The sequence below is a fragment of the Rattus rattus genome, chromosome 7 (assembly GCF_011064425.1).
Source record: "Rattus rattus isolate New Zealand chromosome 7, Rrattus_CSIRO_v1, whole genome shotgun sequence".
Taxonomy (NCBI): domain Eukaryota; kingdom Metazoa; phylum Chordata; class Mammalia; order Rodentia; family Muridae; genus Rattus; species Rattus rattus.
The window spans coordinates 24,930,922-24,953,147 of NC_046160.1; the positions used below are offsets into that span (position 1 = coordinate 24,930,922).

The 22,226-nt window shown below is 41.2% G+C and overlaps 1 protein-coding gene across 5 annotated transcripts in view; it reads right to left on the reverse strand.

The window, feature by feature from the left end:
- Ncoa1 (nuclear receptor coactivator 1) overlaps window positions 1-22,226 on the reverse strand; it is a 101,779-nt gene that overhangs the window by 21,910 nt on the left and 57,643 nt on the right. For all 5 annotated transcript variants that reach the window (XM_032909088.1, XM_032909091.1, XM_032909086.1 and 2 more), the window contains exons 12-15: window positions 13,680-13,797; window positions 11,493-11,661; window positions 10,971-11,285; window positions 7,880-7,981 (exon numbers count right to left, since the gene is read on the reverse strand). In XM_032909088.1, the coding sequence (XP_032764979.1) occupies window positions 7,880-7,981; window positions 10,971-11,285; window positions 11,493-11,661; window positions 13,680-13,797 (704 nt within the window). The remainder of the gene's footprint in view (window positions 1-7,879; window positions 7,982-10,970; window positions 11,286-11,492; window positions 11,662-13,679; window positions 13,798-22,226) is intronic.

The following is a 22,226-nucleotide window of genomic DNA, read 5'->3' on the forward strand; positions in this document are numbered from 1 at the left end:
AGTTGTTTAAACTCAAATAAAAAAAATCAATGTCAAAAAGAACTACATAAGGAAACTCAAAGTAAATATTAAATAGTTTTGTGATACTGGACAAGAAAACTACTAAGAAGCATAAAGACCTCAGGGAAGCTGGAGAAGCTGCACTTGGTGAGTCCCTAAGGTAGTTACACCTCCATCTATAATGCACGTCCCTGTTTCTCTACAGAGACACAGCCTCTCCCTTCTTTGCTGTCTTCACTGCTACACTCTGTTTAAATTAATAAAGTATGATTGAAAGTGATTTCATAATTATTTTCTGTATTTCTCAAAATTATAATACATAGGTATTATCTTTATGCTTAGGAAAACTTATAAAGGCCACTAAAAGGGGGAAAACTACAAACTGGAAGATTCAATGCCTAAAAATTATCATTTAATTAACTAGAAATAAGATCACTGGGAACTGAACTGAACCGGACCCACAGATCCCTGCACCCAAATCCCATAAGAGAAAGAGCTGGACCCTCAGACAAGCAGACACTTCTGAGAACTCAGAGGAGACAACTACTTTCTGCTCATATTCCTGACCCAAGAGGAAATCACCTAGTGCCATCTGTACCCTCTGGGCACAGGGACCTAGGAGCAGTTGGGGGGCAGCACCCTTTGTGTTTCTGCCTGTGACAAGAGTTGAAATCCAGTCACCAGGAGTGCCTACATACCAGAGAGCAGAGCTCTCTGTTCGCAGACCAGGTGAAAGAAAACAGGTCTACAGCAGTGCTGACACACAGGCCTAAAGGAGGGTCAAGCCACTGTCAGAGACAGCAAGACAAGCTAACACTGGAGACAACCTGATGACAAGAGGCAAGCTCAGGAACCTAAGCAACAGAAACCAAGACTACTTGGCATCATCAGAGCCAAGTTCTCCCACCAAAACAAATACTGGATATCCAAACACACTGGAAAAACAAGACTTAGATTTAAAAATCACAGATTATGATGATGATGGAGTACTTTAAGAAGTACATAAATAACTCCCTTAAAGAAATACAGGACAACACAAGTAAATAAGTAGAAGCCCTTAAAGAGGAAACACAAAAATCCCTTAAAGAATTAACAGCTTGACAGGTGAAGGAATTGAACAAAACCATCCAGGATCTAAAAATGGAAATAGAAACAATAAAGAAAGCACAAAGGGAGAGAACCCTGGAGATAGGAAACCTAGAGAAGAGATCAGGAGTCAAAGATGCAAGCATCACCAACAGAATACAAGAGAGAGAAGAGAGAATCTCAGGGGCAGAAGATTCCATAGAAAACATCAACACAGCTCTCAAAGATAATGTAAAATGCAAAAAACTCCTAGCCCAAAGCATACAGGAAATCCAGGACACAACGAGAAGATCAAACCTAAAGATAATAGGTATAGAAGAGAGAAAAGACTCCCAACTTAAAGGGCCAGTAAATATCTTCAACAAAATTATAGAAGAAAACTTCCCTAACCTAAAGAAAGAGGTGCCCATAAGCATACAAGAAGCCCAAGGAACTCCAAATAGATTGGACCAGAAAAGAAATTCCTCCCATCACATAAGAGTCAAAACACCAAATGCACAAAACAGAGAAAGAATGTTAAAAGCAGTAAGGGAAAAAGGTCAAGTACCATATAAAGGCAGACCTATAAGTATTACATCAGACTTCTCACCAGAGACTATGAAAGGCAAAAGATCCTGGGCAGATGTCATACAGACCCTAAGAAAACACAAATGCCAGGCCAGGTTACGATATCCAGCAAAACTCTCAATTAACATAGATGGAGAAACCAAGACATTCCATGACAAAACCAAATTTACACAATATCTTTCTACAAATCCAGTCCTACAAACGATAATAAATGGAAAACTTAAACACAAGGAGGGAAACTACACCCTAGAAAAAGCAAGAAAGTAATCTCCTTGCAACGAAACCTAAAGAAGAGAGACACACAAACATAATTCCACCTCTAACAATGAAAAAAACAGGAAGCAACAATCACTATTCCTTAATATCTCTCAACATCAATGGACTCAATTCCCTAATAAAAAGATATAGACTAACAGACTGAATATTGTAAAGAGGACCCAGCATTTTGCTGCATACAGGAAACACACCTCAGAGACAAAGACAGACACTACTTCAGAGTAAAAGGCTGGAAAACAACTTTCCAAGCAAATGGTCCAAAGAAACAAGCTGGAGTAGCCATTCTAATATCAAATGAAATCAACTTTCAACCAAAAGTTATTAAAAAAGATAAGGAAGGACACTTCATATTCATCAAAGGAAAAATCCACCAAGATGAACTCTCAATCTTAAATATCTATGCTCCAAATGCAAGGGTACATACATTCATAAAAGAAACCTTACTAAAGCTCAAAGCATACATTGCACCTCATACAGTAATAGTAGGAGATTTCAATACCCCACTCTCATCAATGGACAGATCATGGAAACAAAAATTAAACAGAGACATAGACAAACTAACAGAAGTTATGAACCAAATGGACTTAACATATTTATTGAACATTCTATCCTAAAACAAAAGGATATACATTCTTCTCAGCACCTCATGGTACCTTCTTCAAAATTGACAATATAATCAGCCACAAAACAGGCCTCAATAGGTACAAGAAGACTGAAATAGTCCCATGCATCCTATCAAATCACCATGCACTAAGGCTGATCTTCAATAACAATAATGACAGAAAGTCCACATATACATGGAAGTTGAACAACACTCTACTAAATAACTTGGTCAAGGAAGAAATAAAGAAAGAAATTAAAGACTTTATAGAATTTAATGAAAATGAAGGCACAACATAGCCAAACTTATGGGACACAATGAAAGCAGTGCTAAGAGGAAAACTCAAAGCCCCGAGTGCCTCCAAAAAGAAACAGGAGAGAGCATACATTAGCAGCTTGACAGCACACCTAAAATCTCTAGAACAAAAAGAAGCAAACACACCCAAGAGGAGTAGAAGGCAGGAAATAATCAAACTCAGGGCTGAAATCAACCAAGTAGAAACAAAAAGGACCATACAAAGAATCAACAGAACCAGGAGCTGGTTCTTTGAGAAAATCAACAAGATAGATAAACCCTTAGCCAGACTAACCAGAGGGCACAGAGAGTATATCCAAATTAACAAAATAAGAAATGAAAAGGGAGCATAACAACAGAATCTGAGGAAATAAAAAAAAATCACCGGATCTTACTACAAAAGCCTATATTCAACAAAACTGGGAAATCTGGAGGAAATGGACAATTTTATAGACAAATACCAGGTACCAAAGTTAAATCAGGAACAGATAACAACCCCATACATAACTCTAAAGAAATAGAAGCAGTTATTAAAAGTCTCCCAACCAAAAAGAACCCAGGACTGGATGGGTTTAGTGCAGAATTCTAGCAGACCTTCCTAGAAGGCCTCACACCAATACTATCCAAACTATTCCACAAAATAGAAACATATGGAGCACTACTAAATTCCTTCTATGAATCCACAATTACACTTATACCTAAACCACACAAAGACCCAACAAAGAAAGAGAACTTCAGACCAATTTCCCTTGTGAATATCAACGGAAAAATACTCAATAAAATTCTTGCAAACCGAATGCAAGAACACGTCAAAACAATCATCCATCATGATCAAGTAGGCTTCATCCCAGGCATTCAGGGATGGTTTAATATACGGAAATCCATCAACGTAACCCACTATATAAACAAACTCAAAGAAAAAAACCCCACGTGGTCATTTCATCAGATGCTGAGAAAGCATTTGACAAAATTCAAAACCCCTTCATGATAAAAGTCCTGGAAAGATCAGGAATTTAGGGCCCATCTCTAAACATAGTAAAAGCCAAAGACAGCAAACCAGTAGCTAACATCAAACTAAATGGAGAGAAACTTGAAGCTGAAATCAAGGACTAGACAAGGCTGCCCACTCTCTCCCTACATATTCAATATAGTACTTGAAGTCCTAGCCAGAGAAATCAGACAACAAAAGGAGGTCAAGGGGATACAGATCGGAAAAGAAGAAGTCAAAATATCACTATTTGCAGATAACATGATAGTATACTTAACTGACCCCAAAAGTTCCACCAGAGAACGACTAAGCCTGATAAACAACTTCAGCAAAGTCGTTGGATAAAAATTAACTCAAACAAATCAGTAGCCTTCCTCTACTTAAAGGATAAACAGGCTAAGAGGGGGAAATGACACCCTTCATAATAGTCACAAATAATATAAAATACCTTGGTGTGACTCTAACCAAGCAAGTGAAAGATCTGCATGACAAGAACTTCAAGTCTCCAAAGAAAGAAGTTGAAAAAGATCTCAGAAAATGGAAAGACCTTCCATGCTCATGGATTGGCAGGATTAATATAGTAAAAAAGGCCATCTTGCCGAAAGCAATCTACAGATTCAATGCAATCCCCCATCAAAATTCCAACTCAACTCTTCATACATAGAGTTAGAAAGAGCAATTTGCAGATTAATTAGGAAAAGCAAAAAACCCAGGATAGTGAAAACTATTCACAGCAATAAAAGAACTTCTGGGGGTAATTCCCATCTCTGTCCTCAAGGTGTATTACAGAGAAATAGTGATAAAAACTGGTTTTGGTAGAGAGACAGGCAGGTAGATCAGTGGTATATAATTGAAGACCCAGAAATGAACCCACACACCTATGGTCACTTGATTTTTGACAAAGGAGCCAAAACCATCCAATGCAAAAAAGATAGCATTTTCAATAAATGGTGCTGGTTCAATTGGAGGTCAGCATGTAGAAGAATGCAAATGGATCCATTCTTATCGCCCTGTACAAAGCTTAAGTCCAAGTGGATCAAGGACCTCCACATAAAACAAGATACACTCAAATTAAGAGAAGAAAAAGTGAGGATATTTTAATATTTTTGCTTCAACAACTTAAGCCAAGTTGATATAAATATTTAAGAGGTAAGAACTGTAAAAATAAGCTGGAGAGATGGTTCAGTGGATAAGAGTTCTGGCCGCTCTTCCAGAGATCCCAAGTTCAGTTCCCAGTACTTTCATGGTGCCTCATGACTGTCTGATCTCTAACAGGATCCTATGTCCTCTTATGGTGTGCAGGTGTACATGCAGCCAAAGCATAGCCATATACAGAAAGTATATAAGTAAGTCTTTTTTTAAGTGAATATTAGCCCAAAAGCTCGAATTACCCAAGATACAATCCACAGACCACATGAAGGTCAAGAAGAAGGACGACCAAAGTGTGGATGCTTTAGTTCTTCTTAAAAGGGGGAACAAAAATATTCATAGGATGGGATAGGGGAGCTTATGTCCAAGAAACTGGGAAAGAAAATATTCATAAGAGGGGATATGGAGGCAAAGTTTGGAGCAGAGACTGAAGGAATGGCCAGTCACAGCCTGCCCTACATGTGGCCCACATATATACAGCCACCAAACTAGATAAGATTGATGAGACTAAGAAGTACATGCTGACAGGAGCTGGATATAGATGCCTCCTGAGAGACACAGCTAGAGCATGTCAAATACAGAGGCATTTGTACTGAGAATGGGATCCCCATTGGAGGAATTAGAGAAAGGATTGAAAGAGCTGAAGGGGTTCACAACCCCATAAGAACAACAATACCAACCAACCAGAGCTCTCAGGGACTAAACCACTACCCAAAGACTACACATGAACTGACCCAGGGCTCCAACTGCATATGTAGCAGAGGATGGCCTTATTGGGCATCAATGGAAGGAGAAGCCCTTGGTCCTGCCAAGGATGGACTCTCAGTGTAGGGGAATGTTGGGCGGGGGGAAAAGGGGGTGTGGATAGGGAGGGGAACACCCTCATAGAAGAAGGGGAAGGGGATGGGATAGGGAGCTTATGTCCGCAAAACTGGGAAAGAAAATAACGTTTGAAATGTAAACAAACAAACAAACAAAAAAACTACAAATAAAATAAAATTCCCATAACAATCCTGTGTAGTATGTACAGGTACATGATAAAACAAAACAAAACAAATAAGATCACAAGAGAAGTAAATGGAAACAGCTATTTTAGATCATTACGCAGCACAATACTACCTTAGGCATCATGGGCAGTGGCTTACGCTAGTGAGGTAGTCAGATCAGGCTGAAGTCACTTCTCATTTGTCACTTGAAAAGCAACATGGCATATCAGTAAGGCCTTCTTTGGAAAGTGCTGTTTCAGCACAGGCATTGATGAAGCATATGCACAGGTCCTTTAAAATGAAATCTGCCAACTACATGCTGTCCTCTTTGGGAAAAATGAAATATGGTTCTCTGACAGAAATCGTGTGACTTGCTAAAGTGGAGTCTGATTTCCTTATAACTTAGTTACTCCTACATGGGATTCGACACTGAGGTTTACTACTTAAAAGATCAAGAGACTCAAATATGGACTCGTGAAGATGCTCACATCTGGTTTTGTTTTGTTTTTCAAGACATGGTTTTTCTCTGTAGCCCTGGCTGTCTGAAACTCACAGGGATCTGCCTTCCTCTGCTTCCTCAGTGCTGGGATTAAAGGTACTACCACTGCTCAGATCTGTTTTTTTAGATCTGTTTTCAAGAAGAACTTTATCCCTTTGATTAATGGTAGCTTCCTGTATTTGTCCCAAGTTTATTAAGGTCCATTTCATGAAGAGATTTTCAAGATTTATTTTGACTGTTTTATTTTTTTGATTCTTTATTTTTATTTTATGTATATGTGTATTCTGCCTTCACTGATGTCTGTGGACTATGTGCAAGTAGTGCCCATGGAGGTCAGAGAAGGAGGTCAGACTCCCTCGATACTACAGTTACAGCCAGTTGTGAGCTGTCATGTGGGTGCTGGGAATTGAACCTGGGTCCGCTAGTCCAGTGCCCTTAACCACAAAGCCCTCACCAGCCCCTATTGTTTTGCTCTGTTTAAAAGACTTACTTATATACTTTCTATATATGGCTATGCTTTGGCTGCATGAATACCTGCACACCATAAGAAGACATAGGATCCTGTTAGAGATCAGACAGTCATGAGGCACCATAAAAGTACTGGGAACTGAACTTGGGATCTCTGGAAGAGCAGCCAGAACTCTTATCCACTGAACCATCTCTCCAGCTCATTTTTACAGTTCTTACCTCTTAAATATTTATATCAGCTTGGCTTTAAGTTGTTGAAGCAAAAATATTAAAATATATATGGAAGTGAATGCTAGATCTCATTCAGAAGGGCGGCCAAATTTGTTTGTCTTTCATTTGTTTGTTTTGGTGTGTGTGTGTGTGTGTGTGTGTGTGTGTGTGTGTGTGTGTGTGTTGGGGGAGTATGGTTTTGCCACATATCCCAGACTGGTCTTAGACTTGGGATCCTCCTGCTTCAGCTTCCTAATGCTGGGATTGCACACCAGAATCCCTCCGGTTTAAAATGGTCGTTGTCTTACTGCACATGTGTGTGCATACATACAGGCCACACTGCATATGCAGCCGTCAGAACACAGAGAACTCAGGCTGCCCGGCTCTGAGGCAAGTCCACTCCGTACCATCTTATCCAGTTATGATTCAGTGTAAAATTCCATGACTCTGGTTTATAGCAATAGTCTTGTAATAAACACCTAGAAAGTGCTGCTGTTTCTGCTCACCGTGGTCACAGCTTTCTACCTGACCATCCAGTATCATGAAACAATGACAGAAAGAGTAAAAAGAAGCACTGCTCTCTGGCGTTAGACGAGCTATGAGACAGCGTCATGAGTAGGCTAACTCACTCCACAAGCAACGCACACCAGGAGATCATTTAAAGCTGAGCTCTCCGGCATCCCAGCAACACTCAAGTCAACACTGAGACAGCGCTTGGCCTGGAGGAGCTCTACCAATGTCTGGCTTCTGCTTACCTGAGGTGTTATCTGCTGCTGCATGCCTGACCTCATGTTCATGCCAACAGGAGCATTTGCTGCAAACTGGTTCAAGATAGCTTGCCGGTTTTGGTGCATCAACTAAGGGAAATGGAGACAAGGTAGAATCACTTTTACAGCTAAACATGACATGGCCTTATAAAGTAACACAGACTTTACTGATTATTGCAAAGTTTTAGTAGTGAAGTTTACGAACATCTCCCATTCAATTTGCCAAAGGGCTAATAACTCCCACTCCTTATCAGATAATCATTGCTTTTGGAACATTTAAAGGTAGGATATACACGAAAATATACACATACAATATCAGTGTGCTTCTGAAAGCATGGGAATAGTTACTTCAGGAAAGTATGATATTACAGGAAAAGAAACAGCTTTACAATACTGGGATGGAGCAGGTTTGAAGTAAGGACTGTGAGGGAGGCTGGGGACAGGGGTACATGGAAGCCAAGGCCTGACGGCACTCGCACTGCATCTGAAACTAGACTTGGGGAAAATCCAACATGATCTCACTAGCCAGAGAGAATTACGTAAGAAACAAATGTGCTCTGAGAAAATGGATTATTTATTTAACTAGAAGAAGTAATCACTTTAGACCCACATTTCCCAAATTGCTGTTCCAAAGCACATTGTTCTGTGGGACATTAATAGATGTGCCAGGAAAATAGCATACTGTGCTGTAGGAAGTACTGGAAATGAGGGTTACATAAGGTGAAACAGTCATTTACTGCAGTAACGTTGTGCGCTTTTAATTGGCCGAAGCACACTGTACATCTCCGAGAAGGGGCAGCCTACGATTCGTTCATCACAAACCTTTTTTCTTCTTATTTACAGCCATCAATTTGATCTCCAAGAATAACCTGTGGGATGCTGGTTTGGAAGGTCAGTCTGGATCAAGCTACTGTTACAGGACTATGTGTCCCTTTACTTTATCGGACAACAATAAAGTCACCTGGAAGATTTTACTGTAAATAATCTGTAGATTACATTCTTAAATTTCCTCAAATAATTTGATAGCAGTAACAATAACATTAATACTACATTATTCTGCTGTTTTATTACTGTTGTCGCAGTGATGGGGACTGGTCCTCACAGGTGCTTTGGGAGCACTCCTCCCCTGAGCTATACTGCGGTCCACTATGGTACCCAGATTGATTTTAAACTGTTGGCGCTGATGGTCCTTCTGCACTGGTTTTCTGAGTAGTGGGTAATGCAGGCATATGCCGTGAAATTCAGCTCTGTGCTACTTGATGTTCATAAATTATAAATTATACAAATGGATAATTATGGATATGTTTTATTGAACTCTATGTAAGGAGATAGCCTATTAGTGTCTCTCTCTCTCTCTCTCTCTCTCTCACACACACACACACACACACACACACACACACACACACACACACACACACACACAAACCACACACAAAGCCATGCCATGAGCAGTGATTAAGTTTCTTATTCCCTAACGGCTTACCTCTGAATTCTGGATTTATTTATTTTCTGACTCCCAGAAGATCAGAAACAAAACAAAACAAAACAGACTTTGTGGAAAAATTAATACAATATAAATGATAAAGTAAAAATCCGAAGCTTTGTGGAATAAGATAAAACACTCACAATCATTTAAAAATAAAGGGATTCCTGGTACCCAAGCCCATGTATGAGAACACTCAGAAGACTATGGACATGACACATGTATACCAACATTCTGTGTCCTGAGCTGGTAAATACTCCTGCTGTGAACAAGCGTCTAAGACATGGAAAGGAAGCAGAGCAAAGACATTCCCTCTGCAGCCCCTCACGTCTGTGTAATCTTCGCAGCTATGCCCATCAGCCCTGTGCCACTTTTGGAACGACTGGAAGGAAACTCAGCTTTTTTCCTGAACTGAATATGAAGCAGTTTCGTGAATTCGGGGACCTGACCTCATTCCTTGCTGGGCCTTGCTCACTGAACCTTAACCTGAGGCCACAGCTCCTTAATTGCAGCTGTGAGTTGAGCACATAAGCATATCTCTTCTCTTCTGACTTAGCATTCAGCACACACTGCTTGCGGTGTGATCCAATGTCTCTGGCAGACAGTGGGTTCTGACTCTTGGTCCGTTGACGGGGGAGAATTCTGAGTTTGAGGTTAGCATGGGCAATATCGTAGTTCTCATTAAAGGCTACACTATACCAGGCACTGCACTAAGAGCGTTACAGTCTCTTACTGATGCACATGCTTCTTTATGAGGTAAAGGAATTTATCTGACTAGTTTTGCAGTCGGAATCCATTACTCTTATAGCCATTAAGCCACGAGATCCTTCCTTTTTCTAGGATGCGTGGGTTGAAGACAGGGTTGTGAGAATGGTGGAAATGCCCTCTACCATTGTCCTAGCTTTCTAATGTATCTTCTTATTTAGTTTTCTTCCTGAGTTAATGCTGCTCTAACCAATTTCTTCAAATGCTTTTCTAGAAACTCAAAGAAATACACAAGTATGGTTGAAAACCTGGTAACAAGCAGCGGCAGCCTCCAGGCCAGTCAGAGGCTCAGAGCTGGTGTGTTACACCATCTGCTCATGGCCGTCTGTTCCTAATACCATCTTAAATGGTTACAGCACCACACTGATTCATTTCTTGTCATCCGAGAGGTTTAACTCCCAGACCTCCAATATGTATCCTTTCTCTTATTCATATTATCACCAGATTTCAATTTGACCAACTTCAAATAACATACATTTTATTTCTCAACAATCCAATTGGATTTATTTTTTTCAGTAAATCTAATTTATAAACTAAGTTACAGTTCTCTTTATTAATTTAGTAATTACATGATATCTAATCTAAAACTTGCTTGTATCTCAAAGCACAAAGTCTATATTCCTTTTAAGCTGTAGGTTTCAAAGCTCTGCTGCAATCAGCATCCCTTAGTGAAAGGGTCGCTACTCGTATCCTAGCAGACCCAGGATGGCTCTTGGATCTTTCAATGAGATCTGGAAATGGAGTGGACACTTTCAGTGTAGTGACTGTGCTGTCACGGAGCACTCTGGCACAAACCTTGGGGAAGAATGAGCCCCAGAGGACAGCACTCACCTGCTGCTGCCCCTGTAGCCGCTGCTGCAGCTGCAGCCGAAGCTGGTTGGGTGCAGCTGGAGGTCTATTTAGAGTCTGCCGGGGTTGCATGCCCATGTTGGGTGAAAAGGTTCCTCGAGGAGGTGTTACTTGAACCGGCATAGTACCCAGTGAAGGCTTCTGTCGGACCATGCCTTGGAAAGGGCCAGAGAGACCGGCGGTGGGAGAAGGAGACGAGTATGGCTGGGGATAGAGGGTGGGCCTGTCTTCCATCATCAAAGGTGGTGTTGCTTGCTGTGGTGGAAATCTCTCAGATAATACATCTAATCCACCTCCCTGTAAGGAAAGAAGCCACGACAAGGTATAAACAAAGTTCTGGCAACCCATGTGTGTCTATAGAAATTTGTATGTGGGAGAAGTCATCTCTAGCAGGGCTTAGAACGCATTCATTCTGAATTCATGCTCTTCAGAAGCTCGTCACCCAAAGGAACCACTGCTTAGAAATCACTCTGGTGGCCACCCAGACACCATCTGAACAAGCACCTGTACAAGCTTGTCAATCCCCAGCGCTCTGTCTAGCTCGGCCAGCTCCGTCTCATCTTTGCCACTGAGGAAAGACACCAGTTGTTCCAGAAGGGCCTTCTCATCGTTTCTTCCTTCTACTGTTGTTGGTGGACAGAGGAGCTCATCCAACTGTGAGCTAATACATTGGCTATGGGAGCAGAAGGTGAGAAAGACAGGAGAAAATGATTCAATTTTAAGAATGTAAACACATATACATACATATATGCACAAATCTGGTTTTAGCAAGTTCTGTTACGATGTTGGCAATGAGTTCTAGTACAATGAAATGCCCTACAATCAGTGTGCAGAGATCCAAAGAACACGTTTTGGATGCATTTGCATTGTGTCTGTGTGGGCCTGGGTATGTACTCTCATATGTGCACAGGGGAAGCCAGGGGCTGAGATGCCTTCCTCTGTAGCTCTTCACTTTAGCTTCTGAGCTCACCAATTGGCTAAACTGGCTGGGCGCCCAGCGCCTCTCACCTATGCCTCCCAGACCTGGGATTATAGATACATGTTGGCACACTTGTACCTACTGATTTCTGGAAATCTAAACTCAGGTCCTCAAACCTGTACAAAAGTGTCTACCTGCTGAGCCACCTTCCTAGGCACAAAACAGCAGTTAATGCACAGTTTGACCACAATTTCCATTCTTTTGTCAACTACTGAGAAATTTCCATATTCTTCCTGTTAGCTTAAAGAAAATACCCTGGAAAATGAACTAAATGTAATTGAGAGGAGAAACACTTTTTAAAAGGTGTATATATTAATTTTAAGTGTCTGCATCTGTGCATAAGTATATGTGTGTGCACCATGATTGAGCAGATTTCTGGAGACGTCAGAGAAGCATGGTGGATATCCAGGAACTGAGTCACGGGTGTTTGGGAGCCACCTGTTAAAGGTACTGGGTACCAAACCTGGGTTCTCTGAAAGAGCAGAAAGGGCTCCTAACTGCTGGACCAACTCCCTAGCTCTGTAAAGAGTCCTTAATAAAAGTAAAAGCCAAAAAATTCAGCTAATTTATTTTTCAGATTTATTCTTTTCTGTGTGTGTGGGCAGTGTGTGCACGCACAGGTATGTGTGTGCAAGTGTTTGTGTCTGTGTGTTCCTCCCTCCCTCTCTTTTCTCTTTCGTTCATCCCCCCCCCAGCCCCCCAGCCCCCGTTTTCAGGACTCAGTGTCGGATATTCATGCGTGTGTGGCGGGCAGCACTTTACCCAGTGAGCCATGTTGCCAGACCTTAAGGTTTATTCTTATCCTATTGACTGTATGCATACCATTAATCACTATGACTGCATCACAGTCAAAACAGCAAATCTATTTTATGCTTTCAAAATTGATGAAATTATTTCATAATATAAAGTGACTATTATATACAAAAGAAGTTAAGTTGAAAAACATTAACATGCTAGAAGTTCAGCCAAAAACCCCACCAAATTGCTCACTGATTCATGAAGACAGTATGTAGTCTAATCCAAGAGGACATTAATTGATGTATAAAATTATATATATAAAATAATAAAATATTATTACATGAGCAATATGACAAAGAATTATTCTTCTGGGAAAAGAAAAGGGAAAGCAGTTCAGAAAGTTTCCTAAATATATTAATTCTTCCCTTGAGTGACATGTATGAGATGTGGTCTGTGTTGTGAAACCCAGATGCCTGTGTAAATTAAGAAATTACAGTCCACTGAGATGGAACACTGAGCAGATATATTTTCTCTCCTTACAGATCTTGCTCTAAACATAGACAAATGGTGGAAAAAAATGACCCAGAGCTGAAAGTTGAAGGCAACCCGATTGTCCCAGGAAGACCGGCTTATCCACAGGGATACATGGGCAGCAACCCGATTGGTCCAGGAAGGCCAGCTTATCCACAGGGATACATGGGCAGCAAAGCAATACAAGCGGTGGGAGGCAGAACGCGGCATGCACACCACACCAGTCTGGTGGCGATTACAAACAGACCTGCCCGTGGTCATGCAGTAAGTGCTCTGCTCCATCCAAGCTCGACACATCCTTCCATGCCTCCCTTTTAATTAAGCACTCATGTTGATTTATAGCTCAAAATTACTGGTGCACACTGAAATCCAGTCCGGGGAGGGTAGTTCTGGTTTAGAAGCTGGTAGCTGACAGTGTATAAAATAGGAAGCATCTTACTTACTCTTCTGGTTTACTCTGATTTATCGCCGTCACAGTATTATTTGCCCATGGAATCTGATCCCCTGCTCCTGGTTGTCCAAACTGGTTATCGATTGCTTCTAATTCTAGTTCAGGCAATCCTGATTGAAGAGAAAAGGCTCACTGTCACAAAGGAAGACAAGGTAGCATTTTACAAGTAATACACTATACAGGAGAGTAGGAGTTCCCTATAAAGTATTACTTATGATACTCAAGATAAAAAAAAAAACAGGCTGGATTATGGGTTTGGAACCAAAGAAAAAAATATATGCACTTTAAAAAAATTATTTGCAGCAGCTTTAAAAAATTAGTTTATTTTGTGTTTTGCCTGCAAGTATGTCTGTGTACCACATGCACACAGTGCCTGAAGAGGCCAGAAGAGAGAACCAGATCCTCTGGAACTGAAGTTACAGATGGTTGTGAGCCACCTGTGGGTGCTGGGACCTGAACTCAGGGCCTCTGGAAGGGCAGCCAGTGCTCTCACCACCGAGCCATCCCTCCAGCCCAATGTAGCAGCTCTCTGAAAGTGTTATGGCTATCTGTAAACTACTTACATTAGAGAAGACTAAAAACAACCAAAATCCCAGACATTGTGGGACTGAGGAGTTAGGTATAGATGCTGACGGTGTGCTGTTGAATAAAGGAGAAGAAAGAAGGTTCCGAGACACTCTGTTCGCCTAGATTCTGTCCCTACTAACACGTAAAAACTGATAGAAAATTCTAGGAGGCGCTCCTTGTGTATCTTTGTGGTTCACATTAAGTAGCAAGTGAGATTATTTTTCTGTTTATAATGGTTATTTGTAATTTCTAAAGTGAATACACTCTAATCCATCATTGTATGGTCAAAATTGTGCTCTTCTCCCCAAATTCATCATGTGGAAATTCTAACATCTAGGACTTCAAAACATGACTAACTGGAGAGAGAATCTTTGATGAGGTAATTTGTTGCAAATAGGCCATTACTGTGACTCCTACTTCACTATAGCTAAAGTTATAGTCTGTATAAGTCAAGAAGGACGTCAACAGCACAGAGGGAAGGTGGCATTCTTAAGATAAAGGAAAAAGACTTCAGAAGAAACCTTCCTTTGACACTTTGGATTCCTAGCCTCCGGATTGAGAGAATAATGTGTGATGCTTTGTTATAGCAGATCTAACTAACTAAAACAATTTTTTAAAAAGTAAAAGGGCCTTGGAATTTGCTGCTTTTGTGGTCTTAGGGATGGAAGCCAGTGTCCATGAATGCTAGGCACTGAGCTGTATACCCCTTCTAGGCCTTGGAAGTTTTAAGAGGAAATTAAGTAGAATTTCACTTTCTGGCAATGTCAGACACCTGTAATCCTAGCACCCAAGAAGCTGAGGCAGAAGGATTGCCACAAGTTTGAGGTGAGCTGGTGTGTATAATGAGTTCATGGCCAGCCTGAGGTACATAGGTAGATCTGTCTCAAACCAAAACCAAAACCCCAAGTTCTGCATTTTAATTATGAATGAGTAGATTTGAGGACGTCTAAAAATATACAAAACACACGAGGTTTATTTTTTAACATTAAAATATCTTAACCACACATTTACTTTCGTTGTTTTCAGTGTATATGTGATTATATGTGCATGTGTGTATATACATACTCAACTCTGTAGGACAGGAGCTCAGAGGTTGACTTTGGGTGTCTCCACTATCCCTCCTACCTCCATCATTTTTAATAAAAAAAAGTGCATGAGTGTTTTGACTATGCATATGTCTCAGTACTGAGTGTGCTCTCAGTTCAGAGGCCAGAAGAAGGGGCCAGATTCCCTGGGATGGGAGTCACAGACACTCGTGAGCTATCGTGTGGTCACTACAAATCAAAGCTCTGGGAGCAGCCCATGCTCGTAATCATCATTATTTAAGATAGCTTCCTCACGACCTAGTGTATCACTTTGCTAGACTGGCTGGTCACAGCCTTCTGTGGATCTATTATCTTCTCCCTGGCACCAGATCTGGGCTCAAGCTCTTTATCTACTGAGCCACACACCCCCCACCCCAGCCTGATGATGAATTTTTAAAAAGACCTATTTATTTTTATGTATGTGAGTGTTTGGGGAGTTTTATGTATACAGTGATGGTTTGGGGCATAGGCACATATGTCTAAGGCTTTGGTCCCTAGTTAGTAGAACTCTTTTGGAAGAATTAGGAGGTGTGGTCTTGTTAGAGAAGGTATATTAATTGGGGTGGGCTTTGAGGTTTCAAAGGCCCAGTCTTTACCCCCTCCTCTCTCTGCCTGCTGCCTGCACATCAGAATGTAAAGCTCTCAGCTAATGTTCCAGTGCCATGTCTGTTTGCTTCCTGCCATCACAGTCATTGACTTATCCTCCAAAACTGTAGATAACCCCTAATTAAATGTTTCCTTTGGTAAGATTTGCCTTGGTCATCATGTCTCTCTACAGCAACAGGATAGTAACTGAGACACACGATTAGAGCATGCACCTGGTGCCCTTGGAGGCCAGAAAAGGGCACCATATCTTATAGAGCTGGAGTTACTTATGGTTGTGAGCTGACATGTAAGTGCTAGGACCAAGCCTGGGTCTTTTGCAAGAACAACAAGTGCTCTTAACTGCAGAGGCATCTGTCCAGCCTGACACTTCCTTTATATAAATGCATGCAACTATAACTTTTAATTAAACTTAAGTCCAACTGGGACAAAGGGTATAAAAATCAAGTCCTGTAGGATTCCGAAAGATCCAACAAACAATACAACTAAAACAGTGCCGGGAAATTCCCTCTTGAGTTCTCTCGGGAGCCGTCAGGTTGGCAGCCACAGACTTCCTAAGGCTGCCTGGCTGCTCTGCTCACCAACTATTTAAGAAATGCAGCCCAGAAAAAGTTAATCATTTCATCTTGACAAGATGTACACGGCTCTTACTATCACCGCCAAGCACTGCAGTAAGAGGCTACCTAACTGATGTTAGGACACAGCATCTTATTTTACTGGTTTTGATGGAAAATGCTAAGAGAATAAGCTAGATAAAATATTGTCAAAATAGCTAGACATGGTGGCATATGCCTATGAGAAGTTAAGGCCAGCCTGCCTTGTCTCAAATTAAAAAATATAAAACTAAACCCCCAAAAGAACAGAGAGAGATTCATGTGTTAAGTCTGATGTCCAGGCAAACATGCATAAATAAAAACAAACCACAATAAAACCTACAACCAAAATCACTTTGGTTCACTTAAGTTTTGTTTGTATAGGTTGGATGGTTAAAGGAAGTCTGTCCAGGATGACTTCAACCTTTAGACTTCTTTCAGAAACTGCCTTTTATAGAAAGTCCTTAGGAGCTAGGAAATACACAAGTTTTCTGTTTGGTGGGGGTGGGGGAGTCCCCTATTTTTAGTCACGCTTGTTTTCTCACCACAGACAAAAATGAGTATATGTATTGTATGTATGTGTGTACATATATTCTATGTGTGTGTGTTTGTGTGCGTGTGAGCATGCGTGTAAGTAAAACAGAACGAAGGTTATTTTTGGAGAGAGGCAGCTAAAGTGGAGTTAAAGATAGCTAATAGAGCCTCTGCATATACACACATAATGCTATTCTTTCAGATGACGATCTGCTATGCCCATGACTCCTGGGCTCCAGTCATCCAGGCTGTCCTCCACCATCAGCTCAACATCCATTTCATCAACTTAAATCTAGCCAAAGAGAAACTCTGTATCCTCATTAGCTACAGTGAATGCAGAAAAAGGTTATTAAATAATTTAACAACTTTCTGCACTGCAAGGAGACAGATCTTCTTTCAGGAGGTGGCTTCTGCCCAAGTTACTATCTCCAATGGCTGACCCAACAACTTCCCATTCTCACATTCACAGTTAATCTTTCTCAGCTGTTGAAAAGAAAACTTCTGGGTCAGTTTGTTGTATCTGGCTGTAACTGTGCATGGCAGTTGGAGTGTCACTGTTGTCTTTTATTCATTAAGTAAATAAGGGCTGATTTCTTTTGTAAATAAAAGCTCCCATAAATTAGTAAGAACCCAATAACCAAGTAGATAAATGGTCAGAGATCATAAAGAGATCATGTAAAATCACTGAAAATGGTCAACTTAACTCTGAGTAAAATAATACAGTTTGAAATTATATTGTGAAAACAAAAATTCATCATATTTATAATGATGAGTAAACACAGTTCAAAGTTCTGCAAAAGATATGCAGAAATAGGACCATCAGCAGTATGCTCTGTGAGAAGGATCTTGTATTACTATCTACGTATCAGTCCTCTGATCCAGACACTTATAGTTAGAATTTGTACTTCATATATGACCTCATAAGTAATAACTGTCTCCAACATAGGTTCCTCATTAGAGCTCTGTAATAGTAAAAGATACCAATCACCTCTCAGAAACCTTAATCCTCATACAGATACCAAACAGTGCAAATTGGGAACAGCAAGCCATCCAAGGAAAAGGTTAATGTACAAAACAGTCAATGTGCAAAGTATGATGCTTTTTTCCTCAATATGTAGCTCAGTCTGACCTTGAATTTGCTTATGTAGCTAGACTGGCTTTTAACTGGTGATACTCCTGCTGTGTGTGCTGTGTGAGTGTACATACTTGAGTGCACACACACACACACACACACACACACACACATACACACACACACACGGAAGACGAAGAGAAGTCTGTGTATGTCATATAGATAATATTACATAGTTTTATCGGTATTGTTTTGCTATCTTATGTGACTATCTTAATAAAATAAATTTAAAAATCCCATACTTTATGTAACATCTAAAACAAGAAAGTACAATGACTCTTAAGTACTAAAAACTTATTCCATTTGGAACTTCTTACTTTATAGTTATATATTTTAATGCTGTACAAGTTAATAGGATTTAAAAAATAATCACTAAGGAAATATACGTTAAGGGAATGTAGAAACAACTGCAGAAGGAGCTCACTCCTAGAATTCCTTGGGAACTACTTAACCAGGCTGTAGTCTTTTAAAGGGTCTCTTCATAGTAAACTTGAATTAAATTTTGAATAAAACAAGCATTCTGGGATGGCAAGATGGCGCAGCAGCAAAGGCCCTTGCTGTCACGATCAAGGCTGACCTCACCTTTACTTTGCACATCTGATGCTCCTGTCTCTACCTTCTGGGATCACCAGCATATTATCACCATGATCAGTTCTATGTGCTGCTAGAGATGGAACCCAGGACATTATACATGTGAGACGGGCACTCTGCCAGCTGTGCTTCATCCCTATTTGCTGTTATTTCTTGCTTCTTTTAATACTGCAAAACTTTGTTACAAATAAGATCTGGGGAAATCCTTGATCATATCCAATGCATTAACAACCACAGAGAGCACGGCAGGTTGTTCTTTTAAAAGATCCCATTGAAAATAGTAAAAAGTGGCAGTCCTAGGCTTAGTTGCACTCCTAAGGGAGTGAAACCCTCACACAGCTAGCTGGATCTGAAAGGTTACTGAACCATCCAGTATTTAAAACTTCATTCCCACACTGAACAGGGAGGAAGAACACTTTTATGGTCCAGCCAGGGTAAACTATCTCTTTCCTTTTCATCACAAAGTGGACAACTTTGAATGCAAAAGTGAACTCTAATTTCACTTATGTGTGGTTATATGTGGTTAACATTTCAGTGAGAGTAGCTAATGGGTAGTCATTAACCCAGGTGCCACAGAAGTTAGAAAAGTTCTGCTCAGTGAAGGAGATAGGGCAGGTGGATCATCAGAGAGTTCGTTTGTCAGAGAGCCCAGGTTACCCACCATATGTACTCCTTTCGCTCTGATCTGGAGTAAGGGTATGCATGGTACAGGTTATAGAAGATGCATTAACAAGGCCAGGATCTAACAGAGGAAGCCTGAAGAACTTTCCTCATAACCAGAGATCAAGCCAAAGGCACACACAGGGTCTCATGCTCAACTTGGAGTTTGTAGATTTAGGCTGTTTCTGTGCTGTCATTCCTAGCCTTTTAATTTTATATGGGTACTGGGAAATGAACCTGGGCCCCTCTGCTTGCAAGCACAGTGCCAATTAAACCATCTCTCCAGCCTTGGTATTATTTCTCTGATCAACAAGCTTCATTAAAAATAACATTACCAACTATCAAACATTCAATTGACTCCCCAAAACAGGGATATGGACACAGCTCAAAAGGACACTGCAGGGGAGAAGACAACTACTGAGAGTGTGAGGCCAGCCTGGGCTACTCCGAAGGAGTCTGTCTCAAAACCACAGCAAGAGCCCCCAACAAAAGCCCAAAGAACGAAACAAAAATCAGTGAAGTAAGAAAAATGGAGAGAGAGAATAAAAAAAAGTCTCGAGCTGAAAGGACGGCAGAAGCCCGAGGAGCGGGAGAGCAGACTCATGAAGTCTGAGGACAAAGCACAGATGGACACAAGCGGGTGCCCAACTCAACTAAATTAAGGCAGGAGAAGATTCTCCTGAACGCGCTTCTCAGAAGAGGATCAGAGCAACCCAGGAACAGGACACGGGTTGTTGCTGGGACAATTAAAGGACAATGAGCAGCTGCCACCAGACCTCTGCTCTGATGCAGCTGACTCTGGAATGTGCCCGTGGATTAGGGTGGTGAGTCTGTGACTCATGGTAGAAGTTCAGCCCAGGGAGTCTCCTGTGGGTGCCAAGGCTGCCACAAGGAGGCTGCTGTTGCAGACCTCTATTCCCTCTCGGCAACTGAGAGATGAGGCCTCTCTGGTCAGAATCTATGTTCACCGCCAGGAAAAGAGCTTCCTACTTTAGCTAAAGAAACATGCTAGCTACCAGAATTTTCAAATTCCAAGTCTTCCAGTGCACACTGAGAGGCAGTAAAAGTTTACCACTCAAGCAGTGTCAACAGCAGCAGAAAGAAGACAAACAAATTTAGTAGTGAAAGAAACTTAGAAAAAAAAGTTACTAGTACAGAAATGGATCGACCATGAAGTAGCTGCAATAGTCGTCTGGATTCTCACAGCTTCCTCCATCCAGTAGGATGCTACTGTTGAGTGAGGTCTGACAGAGCAGAGACTGGTAGGCAGGGTGCCCAGGCCCCTCCAATGTGAACTCAGAACTTTGTTTTCTATTCTCACACACTTGGGAGAGACCTCCATCCTCACCCCACTCCCACCCCCAACTTGGGCGCTGACCCTCTTAGGAAGACAGGACAACCTCAGGAGGAGGCTCTGGAGTCAGTGGAAATCTAACCAAGTCACAAAGCTCTTTGGGGCCAGGAGTGGGTCCTAGTATTCAAAGATGGGAAGCTACTAAAGTGGATGTAGCTATGACGGGAACAAGCAGAAGTGGCTCTCAGTGCACATCAGCAGCAGGAGCAGACAGGACTCACAAGTCCAGCATGCTGCTACCACCTAAGACCTGTTTGATCAACCCTGGCATTGGAGGGTCTTCTAACGGGAGAAAGGAGCTTCTTTAATTCTCCTTTCAAAGTATTTTACTTTTATGTATATGAATGTTAGCCTGCACACAATACCTGTACCATATGCATGCCTGGTACATGTGGAGGCCAGAGGAAGGCAGCAGCTGAGCCCTGACATTGGAGTTACTGACTGTTGGAGGCTGTGAACTTGGAGTCTCTGGAGAAGCACAGGTGCTCTTCATTACTGAGCCATCTCTCCAGCTCTGACTTCTCCAGTTCTTCATTGTCATTTATAACTTCTCAGTATTTTTAGTACTGCTTTACTTTATTTAAAAAAATCTTTTGTTTTTTCTTCTAAAATGATTTAATTTCATTTACATGTTTTTCTTTATTTTATACTTGGACATTTACCAGCAGAGCCTGGGGTTGCAGTGACACTTCCCTCAGTCCAGGTGAGCCGCACTAGAGACTGTCCTGCTCACACGCCTTCCTCTTCTGTCCTCTTCCCTTTCCTGGCTCCCTCCTTGACTGAGCTGTTTTATTCGCCTACCATGAATTCTTAACCTCATAGTTTATTTTATATTACTTTTGCACTTTCTTCTAGTAACTGTGGCTTGTTGTTTCTTTTCTATCATATTTGGTTTTCTTCACTACTCTACATAAAGGAGTTTCTACCTCCATTTTCTTTTCTTTTGAAAAGCAGTGTAATCTGCTGGTGACAAACTCTGGCTGGCCCTGGAGACAGGTGCTGGCTGTCTTGTTTGTTCTTCCATCACTTTTACATCTTTTTCATCTTTGTTTATTTTAAGTGATATTGGATATAGAAATTAGCAGTTTTTGGTTATTCATTTGATATCCTGTGTCATTTTCCTTTGTTTTAAAGTTTTATTTTACCACTGGTTCTAATTGTTTTCAGGTAATTTGATATGATGTCTTCCCCCCTTTTCCGTTGTTCATAGCATATGCCATTTGCCCCTCTCATTTCGGGTTCCTCCTACCTCCGCCTACCTGGTAAATGTCTCCAAGAAAACACTGGGCTGTCTCGGCTTGATGGGAGGCAGAGGCGGGAGTTTGAGGCCAGTCTGGTGCATATCAGCATGGTCCCAGAGTAAGACTGTCTCAGAACAAGACTGAACAAGATCAAATCAATCCTTTCTACCTCACAAACA